Raw genomic sequence first — 14405 nt, 5'->3', positions numbered from 1 at the left:
GCATTTGCATATTTTTGTGACTGCCATGAAAATACCAAGCCAGAATTTATTTCAAGGCAATTTGTATTCTAGCCTTGCTAATGAATTTCATCCTTCGTGTTCTTCGCGTGGGTATTAGAGTCTCCTGTGGGCAGAGGTGGATTCAGATGGTGCATGGCAACACGGCTGCACCCCCCCTTTGCTGTGCTGCGCGTGAGCTCTCGGCATGGGTTTGCCCCAAACCCCTGCTTTTGCATGACTCCGGGGGCAAAAAGGATGAGTGTTGCTGCTTATTCCCTCTGCTGCTGAATTTAGTTATTGCAGTTATTCAGCTGAATTCCTTTCTCCAGCTGCTGAATTCCCCAGAAAGAGGGGGAAGGATGAGCAGTAGGAGTGTTCACCCCTGATCTCCGGAGCAACAGTTACATCTTGCCCCGAGCGGCTGGTTAGCTCACTGCTCACACAGACCTCAAACAGGAGCCTGTGCTGACACGACACTGAGCTTTGAACTCACCATACACATACAGCACAGCCAAAGTTGGGAGCTGCACCCCCTGCCCTACTACTGGATCTGCTCCTGCCTCTGGTCAAGAACCGTTGCAGGGCTTTTTCTGCAGCGATTGACTTACATTCAGGAAAAAAAACCACCTTGTTTTTCCTCAAATGGCACCTGAACATGTGAAGTTACCCGATCAGCAGGATTGGTTTATAATCAGAATAATATAATCAGCCCTTGCAGAGATGCTGTGAGAATACAATTATTAGTATTTATCAGTGAGCACCAACACACTCTCATCTTCCTTTTTTTAAAAATATTTTAAATGGAATTAGGGCTTTTACAAAACAGGTTTTCATGAAGCTCCAGAAACCTGATTAACTAGGAAGGTGCTTGCATGCCGGTGTGCAAAGGGGCTATACACTTCCAGTTAATGACAGAACACAAAAGGATGGAGAGCCAGAGGTTAAATCAAAGGGGTCCCTTAAACCACAGTCTGACCTCACCTGTCACTACTGCTATTATAAAATGACAGAAACAAAGTAATTACCTTTTTACTTGTTGTCAAGTTAAAAGTAAAATTGCATGTAGCTATAGATACAGGGTCCTGTTTACAAGGTTGACCGTTTCGAGGCATTTAAAAATGGGTACAATTAACCAATCAGAAAGCAACGCTTTAACCTTCACATCCCATCAAGTTTATAATTGTGTCCTGTCTCTTAGCAGGCAATGGAGAGGTTCTTCAGAGGTTTGCAGCATATGCAAAGCTACAGCACCCAAGTCAATGGGACGGACGTGTATTTAAGTTAAATGGATTTGTCCAATTGTGTGGCTTGGTGCTCACATTTGTCTGCGGTGCCAAGATGTTGTCTCTTCTCTTGCAAGCTTTTTGCAGGGACTGATGGCTGGGGACAGATTTGGATGCTCCCAGCAACAGCGGGGGAGTGAGTTCTCTGTCCCTTCCAGTCCTGTCACTATCTAGCACCCAAAACGCTATGGGCATTGGGCCACGTCCAGGACTCTTGGGTATCCCTGAAGGATGATTATAAAATGGCATCATTTGGATTACAAAACGGTCTTGCAAGGGAAGTAGCAAACACTTGGGGGACTGGACAAGACTAAGAAATGCCCTTCAAATCAATCCCTTGCCACATCAAAAGCTTTGGTGGCACCTTGGTTTTTTCAGTTCTCTGCCTGTAGCACACAGTTGCGCTTCCCTGAGGCCCGAAAGGGCTCATTCCAGCTAAAGTCTTTGGCTTAATGGAGCATATTGGGGGAAAACTTAATGGCGTGTGGTATGCAGTAGATCAGACAAAGTGACTGAATGGTCCTTTCTGCTCTTCCGCTCCAAGAAGCTACAGGGAAGGATCCTGCCTCAAAGCAAAGCTAAGTAGAACCAAATCTGAGCTGACAAATTGGGGCTTTGTATCCTGGGCCCCGTCTCTGCTTTTTTTTTAAAAAAAAATCTTGCCAGCTAATGGGAAAAAGACAAGAGATCATGCACTTGGGAAAGCTGAGTGGCTGGCAATTTAGGAAGGGTCCCAGGGGGAGAAAGAGAAGGCCAACTTCTTTGCCGGTGTACATGGGGAAAATTGAATCAGGCAAGAGCTCGATTTGTTTAGAGCAGCTGAACATTTGGTTCAAATGCCTCTTCCTGAAGTGAAAGAGATTTGTGGAATTCTCCATCCTAGACACCCATCATGTGCTTCAAGGCACAACTTGGTTGCTGCAGAAATCACCCTCCCAACATCCTGAACAGCAATAAAAAGCAACATTTATGAAGGGCATGGGCACAGTCTCCCTGGAGGTATCAAGCCAAAGCAGACCACCCTGCCTGCTAAGCCAACAGCCCAATCAGTTGTGGCAAATGATTTCTTAAACCCTACAATTTTATTTTTTTTTCTAGAATAGCTGATTTGCAATCATCAGCTAGAAAGACTATTAATTTAGCTGCATTGCTCACTTCTCTTATAACTTAAGTCGTTTATCATTTCTGCTGAATAGGTTTAATAATGTTCTTTAGAAAATTACAGGATAATGTGAGGGTAGATTGCTATGGCAGCTTGCATTCACTTGAACTTTGAAGGCCTGAATTTGTGTGTTGTCAGATATAGCCGTGTCTATTCCAGTCCTTCGCTGTGTCGCGTGTTCCCCCTCCTTCTACCTTGGCATCGTTGCAAAAGTCAGGGTGCAAGTAGAAAATTATATTCCTAGTCACTGATACATCACCTTTCAGCCAAAAGAGTGCAAAGCACTTCACAAGTTTCCACCAATTAAAACTCGGTCAGGTAAGTACTCTCATGATCTAGTCGGGGAAACTGAGGCAGGATGCACAGTGGCACAGCCAGAGTCACACAGTGCATCCCGATAGCTCTACTCACCAGTTCTCATCAGTGGAAACTGAGCAAATAATTTTGCTTCTCGGTCCACTCTTCTCACCATTAGACTATACTACCACAGCAGAGAAGAAACCTTTAAGTCCTGACTCCTCACTCATTTTCTGGTCTCAATTGCATCCAATGCAACTCCAAGGAAATCCCCACTAATATTACTAGAGTTACTCCCATTGTGGTCTACCCAAGATGATCAATTGACCTGAAAAGTAGGATTCTGCACTTACTGGTGAAGGTGATGTTGAAGCCCCTTTTCTCCATGGAGTGGTCTGTCTGGAACTCCAGCCTGGCTACGTGACCGCTGCTGGTCAGCGAGGAAGGGATCTGGTTCCCTGAGAAGGTCCCCAGCACGGGGGATTCAGCTGTCCCGCCATCTTTCACAGCTAGGAAATCAAACTGAGGCTCCACATCAAAGTCATTGAAAGCCAAGTGAATCCGGCTCTCCGGCTTAGCTATAATTAACCAAACGCAGTGCAAGCTGCTTCCGTATTCTTCAGGGTAGTTTGGCGAGAGGACAATCCCGGCTGGGGTGGTGAAGTTGAAAAAGCAGGAAACTGCAATGAGAAACCACCATCAATCCAGGCACACCTGGTTCTTACAGCCTGTACTTGCCACATCCCCCTCCCTCCAGGCTACGCTCTCCATGAAAATACAGAATACTTTTTCCTTTGAGACAATTTAATGAGAGAAAAGACCAGTGCTCCATTCACTGCCGGATGTCAGTGATTTATGTATAAGGGGAGGAAGAAACATCTTCACTCTAAGGTTTGTCCTTGGTTTCAAAAAGTCAATACATTTTCCCATCGGGGATTATATTGTTTTATTTATTATATTTTTTTTCCTATAATATCTGAAGCTCTGGCCCTGTCAAGTTTCACCACTCCTGCAGGGGATGTCACACCACAGCTCCAAAGCAGAGACTGGACCTTTTCATACGACCGCTGTAGGATACAGTGGGATACATCCAGGAAGGGATCCTGTGCCTTGCAAGGTGAATCCCCTTGAACAGGGCTGAGGATAAGTCTACACTGCTGTCAACAGCGCGACTGCCGCAGCTCAGGGACAGGCGACTGCAGCGGAGCTCGGCAGGGGCTCTTACAACTTAAGTTTGATTAAAGGGCTGGTGTGAACAGAAATAAATGATTGGTGATTTTATTTGAGCTTTAAATTTATTGAATGCACAAGCAATACCACGGCTTAAGCAAACCCCAAACAGTTGCAGGCCCTTGCAATGATGCATGATGACTTAGCTGATTAGACATTATTGATGAGTTTTGACTGGCCTGCTTTTATTTTTGGCTTGATGACAGCTATTTAGACTTCAGGGTTTTTTTTAAGGCTTTTATGATTTTTTTATAGTCTTTTTTTTGTATATTCTCATGTTATGTTCCGGATTTTTACTAATGACCATTTACAGCAGGTTTTTAAAATTAATTTGTTATTTTTTGGCTACCGTTAGCGTCTTTTTTAAACGTGCTTTTTATTGGGTTTTGCTTTTTAATTTTATTTTGTCCCCCCCCCATTTTACAGCTATTTACATTTTGTTTTGCCTACAGCAGTTGTTTACACTATTTTGGTGCTTAATTGCTTTTGTGCACACTTTGCTTGCAGCTAATGGTTTTTATTTGCAGAAAAGGGGGTGGGGATGGCATCAATTATGCCAAGGCAGATTTTTAGGCCTACAGGGCTGCAAAGCTGGGTGGGTCTCTAAGTAAATACTCAGGCACCCGACCCATGCTATTGCCAGCTCAGCCATCTTTATATGAGCTGCAATTGCACCTTTGATCATAGTGTAGACATATCCTGAGATGCTTAAAAAAATTCTTCCCTTCCTTCAGTCTATACTTAATTCTCCCCTTCCTTCAGGGCAGCAGGTAATTAAAGGCTGCAGGCTGTTACATGTTTGCTTGCTCATTTGTTCACCAAAATGTCTACCCAGGCTTGCAAATATACAATTCAACAGGGCTTTTTGTATGTGTAACAATACTCCCCCATCTAGCATGTCTGCAGGACAGAGCTTTTGGGGAAAGGGGGCTATGCACTCAATTCACTATTGCAGTGAACCCTGTGCAGTTATTCAAAGTACTTCAAAATCAATATAAAACCAACGTTCTGGTTTGGTAGCCACTCAGTGGTAGGGTAAGTCACTGCATAGAGAAGGTTGTGAGAACATGGCACTATGCCTGCATTTTTTAATTTTATTTTTGCAAAGCGCCATACATGCACGCGTTGCCTGCAGAACATGTACGTGGCAAGCAACGGCCTGCAGATTGGAGAGCACTGGGCAGCTCCCTTCCCATTAAGAATAAATCACTGACTTCCACTGGACTGGGATGGTGTCAAGAAGAAGCATCCAACTGGACTCCCACCCCTGTGAAAATAATGAAATGCAGTTTTATCAGAGGCGTGGGGAACGATGTGTATGAGAAACCCACAGCCTTCAGAGGTGACTGTTTTCAATATATACTGTATTTCAGTTGACAGGGTCCATTAGTTCAAAACTGCAGTGCTGCTGTCTAATTGGTACCTGCCCAATGATTTTTACATGTTATATATGTATTGCTTGATCTTTTCCCCCTACCACTTCACCCTTATTAAACTCTATTATTTAAAACACTCTTCATGCTAATTCCTGGCAAGGGGATATAACTCGGAGGGTGAAAGCGATTTTAATTTGGCATTTATATAGTTTTGTGGTTTGATGGTCCCTCTTCCACCATTGCCTTCCCACTATTATGTGCTTCCTTTATTTTCTGTACATAATCATCTTAGATCAAATAAGATGGACATTACCAGGCATTATTGAGGCTAAAAGCTACAAGCCATTTCCTGCTCCTGATAACAAAGAAAACAGACAGCTAGATTAAAGGGAAAACAAACAAACACCAAATAAATTCAGGATTCAGCATGAGTAGAAATCTTTATTAAAAGGACGCTGTCTAGAAATTCTGACAACATCTCCACGTTATAATCTTTCTGGGAATACCTAGCTATGAAAAAACAAACATGCTAATGGCATTGAGACCTGTGAGTTACTGCTGCTAGGATATCGGGTATGCACCTCCTGCGGTCTTATCAAACCAAACAAATAAGTCAGTACTTATATAGGACCTACAGGCTTCCCAAACTGCATTGATTCATGCAGCCGTCAACAGCCAGAGAAGCATTACTTGCCTGATGCCTCTACCATTTACGACACTCATGGGTACATATGACAAGGCAATACACAGAAGGAAGAAGCAGCTTTGCTTTGTTGGAGGGTTGTTGGGGAGGGGAGGGGAGAGAAGGGAAACACGCAGGAGGGCCAAATTAACCTTTGCTAAATGTAAGAGAAACAAATGAAGCCTGCAGGGAAATAAATGCAGTTTTTAATTTTTTCCCAACACACCCACGCACCAAAAAATAAAAATAAAAATGACACACTCTAGTGGAGCAGATTTTCATCTACTGTGAATCAAAGCAACTCCACTTAGGGCTCATCTACATAGGGTGAGTTGCGTGGAATATGGTTTAGGTATAAGCCTTTGCAGAGTAACTATTAATCCAAAAGACCAGTAGCCACACATCTAGTTTTTAACCACCCCTCTTAATCAAAGGGGTAGTTAGGTTGTGTGCCCTGGCTGGCAGCAGCATCTGGGGCAGCAGAAGCGATGGTGGCTGCCATGCTTGTTGCCCCTCTAAACTACCACCTGGAGCTGGCGCGCCGTATGTCCACTCCTAGTTATGCTACTGCTCTTGATTCAGTGCATCTGCCTGGCACTGTGTGTTTTCCAGAATAAGCCCAGGACACTCTGGGCATGTACCCCATGGCACATTGCCCCTTTGCTGGGCTGTATGCCATCCAGGAATGTTTCTCAGTGTGCTGCAGGGCGCCTACCAAAAGCCACTGCAATTCTGAGACTTGCAAACAAATTAATAAACTCCCACGATGCCTCTCCTCGCATCTCAGGACTGATTTGTTTTTTTCCCAAGTTAATAGGCAAACAAGGGTCTTTGAGTAGATGGGCTATCTTTCATTAGATCAACTGAATAGTTGGAAAAAAGTTCTTAGCAAGCTTTCGGGAGCAATCACCCTTCTCTGGGCATAGGTCCCAAGCCAATGCCATTTGCAAAACACTAAGTGAACGTTGCTGCAAGTCACAAACTGTATCCTCGTGAACATGCAGCATCCACCACACATGCATTTGTCATTGTTACCACGTGGTTTTGGGACTCAGCTGCTGTACTGCTGAATTGACTTTAGAAGAGGAGGACGAGGAAATTAAGCAGCTACTTGTGGGTGAAATGTTTCTGAAGCAGCTTCACTTGGTCCTTTCCGGGGCTCAGCGATACAGGCCTGGGATAGCAGCACAATATCAGGATGATGAAGGCTACATTCTCCGTGATCTTCTGCAGCAGTGTCTCACTGACATGAGCGCTCCCTCCAGCAAATGTCCCCTGCCATCAGGATGCTCACCATGCTGAATCATGACTGGTCAGCAGCTCATCAATGTTTGTGGGTAAATCAGGTGTCAAGGCTGTTGGCATTGAGGAATTGGCTGCTACAAGGAAGAGTCGACGGTTCCAGGGCATTTGTACACACCACGTTTTTTGCCCTTTCTTGCACTGCAACTGCGTGACTGTTTGCACGAGCAGGATTGTTGGATACTTTGAGAGTCTTTCTGGTGCATTAAACTAAAACTTCTCAGACATAGTTTAGTTTGGCTTGCTGGGAATTAAAGTGTCGCATCCATAGATTTGTTGCATGCAAACACAAAGGCACTCAAAGACTTGTGGCAGGGAGAAGGAGAGTCTATTGTTCAGGGTCATAAAAGGCTTGGCTTGGCACTGTATAGGAACGTATTGCTGGATTTGTACCGTTGGAGTTCTTGTATTGTACTGAGGCCACTGAGGGAGCCCACATGCCTGTTCTTTCACACTAGGCTTCAGAGTTCATCAGCAAGAAGGAATAGTTCACCACAGTGCTCCAAGGCTGGATTGAATGGTAACAACACATTAACACAACTGTGACTTGGTCCATGATGCTAGGATCTTTGGAAATGTCTTCTTCAGCAGGAAAAGGAATCCTTGCTCCCAAGACTACAGTGGACCTTACTGGGGTTGCCATTTCCACTGTCATTCTGGGAGACTTGCTTACCTCTGCTCCCCTGGCTCATGAAGCCTTTTCCTGAGATAGGTGGATAGATGCAGAATGACAGTGGGCCATGAGTTTAAGAGGTGAGAGGGCAGTGCCTAGTGACAAGGCTAGAGGCAACTGAGCGATTTCTGCCTTGTGTGATTCCTACTTGCTCTGTTTTGCTGGAATCTGAGAGTTCAAGGGGGAGAGATCCTCACTGCTAGGTAGGAGGCAGAGGTATGGAGCCACGTGGGATATGCTCAATAGTCAGACAGACAGACTACCTCTCCACACTGCAGGTATTATTAGGCACAGAGTTTGGGAAGCCTACTGTTCCTACTTTGAGGTTAGGAGTTAAAGTGTCAAAATGAAGGTTTACTATGTTTTTTTTATGCACCGTAGAAGGATTTTATGAAAGGGCTTTTTATTTTGTGCAAGGCAGGCACGTGACTTTAAGAAACGAGATTGAATCTTTGTCAATAACTTCCATTACTGAGCATCAAACACCACAAATAATAATAAAAACACCCTTTATTGAACACCAGAGTGCTAACTTTAAACCAGTAGAGCATAAACTACCATAAAGCAACTATGCAGACTTTATGGAATGTAACAGTGCCAATGAGGCACACGCACGTAAAAGTGCTGAGTGCACATATGTGTGCACTGTCCTAGTCACAAGCATCTTCAAGTGCAAGGTTTTTGCCTGCTGTCTTCATCTTGGAGGTAGAAGGGCAGGGAAAGAAGTCAATCCATGTGAAAGTGAGGTCCCAAATGCTCTCTGGTTTCAATGTCTTTGGGTGTAGAGAAGCGAGGGAAGCGCACCTTCGATCCCACAGCCTCTGTTGCTCTCTAAAGGCTGCAGGGCTGGGCTGGTGATGTGGTACCAGGCAGGAAGGTTAATTTAGACAGTCTCCAGCAGGCGTGTTTGCTCCTGCCTCAGTTCCGGGAGCTGTTCCTGCACATCTCTATCTTCTTCTTGATTCTCTGCCCCCCGCTCAGCCCAGCAGTGGATCTCCCTTCTATACCCTGCAGTCTTCATAGCCCTTCTCTTTTGGGATGCAGACATGCAGACCCCGGCTGGTTCATTTCTGCTATCCCTTTTTCTTGACCCAGATATTTGTCAGGCATTATGGAATTGATAACATTTCTGTCGGGGGCGGAAGGGACATCAGATGCAGAAGCTGAGAACAGAACAAGTAGTTATTGTACTAATTCCATCTCCATGGAAACAATGATAAAATATTGCGTTTCCCCCTCACTTCTAGAATAGCTTTCCCATAGCGTCGTCTTAGTCTGGGGCGGCCACAAGGCAGGGTAAGATGCTTTTTTCCAATTTATTTTCTCTTTGCAGAAAACCTGGGACCAACCCTGAGCTGGCGACAGGTTGGGGAGGGGATGAGGTTGCACAGAGGGTGGGTGAATAGTTGCATGTCCCACTTTAGCAAATATATCTTATTAAATGCTTAAGGTGCCTGGCAGCCTCAGGTAATGCTCACACTGTGAAGCAAGGTACTTTTCACATTGTAGTTTCTCTTTTCCTATCTGCTGTTTCAATAAAGATGGCTCCTGTACAATGTGTTTGCTTTTTAACCCCTAGAGAACCAGCAACTTGAGCTGGGGAAGCTGGGAAGGAGGGCAAGATTAGCAGTGAGCTAGGAGGGAGACGTTTATTTTGGATGTTTCAGAGCAATGAGCACTGTGCAGCTCACATTTCGATGCCCATTTCAGCCCGTAGGGAGAGAATCAATTAAAAGGGAGGGGGCATGTTCAGATGTGGCTGAGGAACATCAATGTGGCCTAAAAATATAAGAGAACTTAAATTCTCCAAGGCAAGTGCTGCTCTAAGCACGAGGGAAGGAGTTTCAGTAAGAGTGAAGCAGTGTTGGCAATGTTCCTAGCTCACATTCACCCAAAATGGCAGTGGCCAGAGGTAGCAAAATGAAAATTTGTTGCACTTACTGGTGGATGTCCACTCCGCAGCACCCTGATGGTGCATGTCTTTCTTGGGTCCAGACTCTGTCTTCTTCCAGGTTTGCTTCAGGAGGGTTCTTCACGGAAATCTCCTGAGAGCCAGGGCTGGTAGTCTCTTGGGTGCCCAAGGTGCAGTCCACAAGACAGCCCATTTGATGGAGGTCTCACTGGCAAAAATTGGATCCAGCTCACGATAGGAGAAGAAGTTCCTTGGGGAGCTATGAAAGGCCTTGTTGCTGCCCTTTATATACGAGTGGTGCCTTTGTTGCCACATTGGTGCTTGTCCAATGGGTGCTATGATATGGTGGATCTTGCCAGGTTGGTAGTCTTGCTCTGTTTTAACATCAGTTACCTCCTCTTTCCAAGTCGGGAGAAAATGCGCAAGCCCTGAGCAGGTCCTTGTGACTCCATATAATGCAGCTGCTACAATGCAAAGAAGGTTGTGTGACTCTAGATGCGTGTGAGTGCCAGTGGGTGCACCTAGCTGCCCTCCAGCATTTAAACAGGGAGATGGCATCTGGTTGACATGACCTAAAATGAGTCAAGGGCACACAGATAAACCAGCCAGGCTGATCCACATGCGAAGGAAAGGTCAGGAAAGAGCATCAGGGGCTAGGTGAACAAGTATTCACCAAAGTGCCCCACGGGAAAACCAGAAGCAGTGGCCATAAACTCCTAGAAGAAGGTTTCAGATTGGATACAAGGAAAAACTTCACTGTCTGTGTGACCAGACTCTGGAATAGACTCCCAGTGGGGATGGTGCAGGCACCTACCCTGGAGATCTTCAAGGGAGACTGGATGCACACCTTGCTGGGGTTATTTGACCCCCGTCATCTTTCCTGCTCAGAACAGGGGGCTGGACCCAATGATCTTCTGGTGTCCCTTCCAGCCCGAAACTTCTGTGAATCTGTGACTGCCAGGAATATCAAGATAATTCACAATACAAATGCAGCCACATGGAGCACTAACCCATCCTGGAATGAATTCAATCCACTTTCAAAGTGGGCTACCCAACTTGTACAAATAAGGATGCGTGTTCTGTGGAGAGACATTTTAATCCAAAGAAACAAAGGTTAATGCATCCCCCAGTCTTTGTGGACAAGCTGTATATGGCGATATACTGATTTACAACAGGAATAGACTGTGGCTCAGGTCTACCCACTTGCATTGCTGAGAATAGGTGAGAGATGGGTGGGTGTGTGGAAAAGAAGTGTGTGGAGCTATTCTGGTATGCCAGGTGCCTTACGCTGTGCCAGTGATAAAGCCAACATTAGATACAGAGGCCCTGGAGCAGCAGGGAAAACAGGACCGTACGCTGCCCAGTTACAATCTCCCTGCTCTGCTCCAGGGACCGTGCAACTATACGCTGCCTCCCCACACAGGCTAGTTTGAAGTGAAGGTATGAGCAGATATGTGTGGAAGTCAAAGATGCCCCTTTAATAATACTTGCCTCTTGTAGGTCTCCGAGCACGTCTCAGTCTTTTAATGCATTTATCCTCACAGCTGTCTTGTGAGGAAAAAGCAGTACTCCTATCACCATACTACTAATGAGCAAAAGAAGCAGAGAGAGTCTACGTATCTTTGAATAAGTCTCTGCAGGGACAGGACTCAGCCTTAAGTCTAAAAGCTCCTGAGCTAGTCCTTGACCATCTTTTAATTAGCAAGACATTCAGGTGCCGCAGTACAAATGTCAAGTAACAAAAATCCTGAGAGGCTCCCGCTTGGACCCCCATGTAGCAGAGCCATCAGTGCAGAGAAAAAAAAATCTGTTTAAACTGTACTGGAACAGGCTAAATATTAGGTGAGAATACCTTGTAAACTGGGACCACCAAGAGACAAGAGGAAGCCCCCTCCTCCCCAAGTCCAGAGGAAAGGTAGCAATGTAACCCAAAAGACTTTCCTTTGATCTGCGTGTGGATAAAGGGGAAATAAGTCCATTCACACCTTTGTGAATCCCATGAGGTCAGAGGGGTTAACCCAGATCAAGGCATCAGCGTAAACAAAGGCAGAGCTTGGCCCATAAAACGACCTCACAAAATCGTGCTAAGCACCCCGTGGTGGTGCTCCCGGCTGTCACGACCTTGCGGAGCTTTTTGGCAAATAGGCGTTTTAGAGCCCGGTAATTCAGGTGCTCTCCTGCAACTAACAGTGCCGTCTTTAAAGAGGTCTTTTATATGTTAGGTTGAACAGCTCTCAAGGCAGATATAATGCTGGTGCAAGGACATTTGGAAAAAAACAACCAGCCTAAATGATCCAAGACCTTAATGGTTTGTTGTGGACTTATCAAATTCCACTCTCAAGCACAAAAACCGCCCTGGGGACTCTGGAGGCTGCACTAAGCTCTAAAAGTGCTAGATCAGAATGAAGATGAGGAGTTCCAGTATGAAGGCTGAAGTCGAGTTGGAGTGATGATACTCTAGGAAAATACTTGATCCCCAAATGCTTGTCCAACAGTTATCCCAACTATACAGTCAGCCAATAAAAGGTGCACCCCCCCCCCCCTTTTCCAGTCATTATGAAGAGCAGACAAGACTTGGATTCAGCTGGGTCTGTGCGCACATTACCCCTCTGTAGAGAGATGCTAAGATAGACAACACAACCAGAGTGAGTGCTGATGAGTTGGAAGCTATGCCCCTTCCCTGCTGGAGGGACACTAAAAGCAAATACAAAAGCACCACCCCGCTGTTAATGCTCTCTCCAGAAATAGTCTGGTCACCCAATCGTCCGGGCAACAGGAACATCCCATCCTGCATGGACTGTAATACAAAATGGCTAGGGAATGCACAAGGAATGGGTTACCAACAGCGCAGGCCCAGGTTGAGCAAAGTATTTAAGAAAGTACCTAAGCACATTCCTTATCAGCACAGCACTTAAAGCATGTACTTACATTTCACTACGTGCTTAAATCCTGCGCTGAAGTGGGGCCGTAATACAGAACAAAGATTGAGGTAAAGTGGCCTGCTTAATTTTAAAAATAGAATGGTTTGACATGGCTACAACTGTGAAACAAGGCTGTTAACAAAAAAGCTACAAATCCCACATGCATATACGGATCACAGTAATCCTTCCTTCGTTTAAATTTGCTTCTCTTATGGAAGTGAAAGAATGGGTCTGAACAGCTCAGGGATCAGTCAGCATTTTACCAGTAATTTATTTCTTTGAACCTGACACAGGTCAAGAGTAACCACAGGCCCTAGTGGATACATGCCCATTTAATCCCCCCGTGCCCTGCTCTGCCCTTCTCCAAAATCCTGGCATCACATGCAGTAATAATTAGCATCGTTCTTGGCAATCTTTTGACTGTACAAAGCCAGAACTTGCCTTGATGGTCCCTAGAGATCAGAACTGAGGTACACTGGTAGGAGTCTTTCAGCTGCCAATTCTTTTTATTGGATTTGTTTGGTGGATAATAGCAAGGCTCTGTTTCTAAAGCTATCACTCCAGCATCTCTCATCAGAGCATCAGGCAAGAAAAGCAATACACAAGGGCTCAAAAGCTGAAATGACAAATTTCCTGTTGCTGCTTCCAAAGTGCTAAAGAAACTGCATCCTTGTGCAGATGAGCCATGGCGATGAGCATCTCCTAAACAATATGCTACAGCAGGGGTCTGCAATCTATGGCCATGGGCTGGGTCTAGTGTGCAAAGAAACTGGATGCAGTCTATGGCAGTGGGGATCAACAGCATGTGACAGCAGGGACACCCTCCCAGCCCTGTACCGCTCATTCCTGCTATAGGCATCTGAGCCTGCCTACAGCACCCAGTGTCCCTGCCCTGGGCTGATGCATCTGTGTTGCCCCACGGTGCCAAATTTGTGTCTCTCCAATGTCACCAGTGATGGAAAATGATGGCAACTGGTGGCAAGAGCAAGCAGAGCAGGGAGAGCTAGGACACTGCAGCAAAGGTTAGCAGCCCATGGCAATGGCTGGATGCAAGAGGCCTGCCATTCTTGGGGGTTACTGATTAGGCCTGTGCAAACAGGGAAGTATTCGATTCAGATTCAGATTCAGATTCGGCCAGTTTGGAGGACAGTGATTCGATTCAGAGATTCAGATCACTGTCCTGAATCGGCTTTGGAAGATTTGGTGCTGATTCAGAGAGTTTCGGTGATTCGGCCATAGACTATAATGGGGAATCACTGAAATGCCTATAACTTTGTCATTTTTTGGCAGATTTGGATGACAACAGCAGGGATGGTAGCCCCTTCTGAGGGCACAAGGCCTACCAAGGAGATAGGCGCAGGGGTTTCTGGGAAACTGTACCTCAAGCTTCTGCAAGCAAAACTTGTGACATGAGTGACTTTATGTGTGTGTTAAGCTGCAGCAGGATGAAAACAGCAGGGATGGTAGCCTGTAACAGGGGGGCCTTCCTGGCGCCACTTAGATCTCTGCCCACCCACCTGTTTCTGGGCTAGCCACCTGCCCCACTTTTGTTCAGGCAGAAACAGTT

The 14405-nt window shown here is 45.6% G+C and overlaps 1 protein-coding gene across 4 annotated transcripts in view; it reads right to left on the bottom strand.

The window, feature by feature from the left end:
* The window catches only part of CSMD2 (CUB and Sushi multiple domains 2), a 640139-nt gene that overhangs the window by 209507 nt on the left and 416227 nt on the right, over positions 1–14405 (bottom strand). For all 4 annotated transcript variants that reach the window (XM_019547773.1, XM_019547775.1, XM_019547774.1 and 1 more), the window contains one exon: positions 3096–3422. In XM_019547773.1, the coding sequence (XP_019403318.1) occupies positions 3096–3422 (327 nt within the window). The remainder of the gene's footprint in view (positions 1–3095; positions 3423–14405) is intronic.

Source organism: Crocodylus porosus, unplaced genomic scaffold, assembly GCF_001723895.1.
Source record: "Crocodylus porosus isolate Cpor-Errol unplaced genomic scaffold, CroPor_comp1, whole genome shotgun sequence".
Classification (NCBI taxonomy): domain Eukaryota; kingdom Metazoa; phylum Chordata; order Crocodylia; family Crocodylidae; genus Crocodylus; species Crocodylus porosus.
Note: the sequence above shows the minus strand (reverse complement) of the source record. Positions and strands in the feature narration are given on the sequence as shown.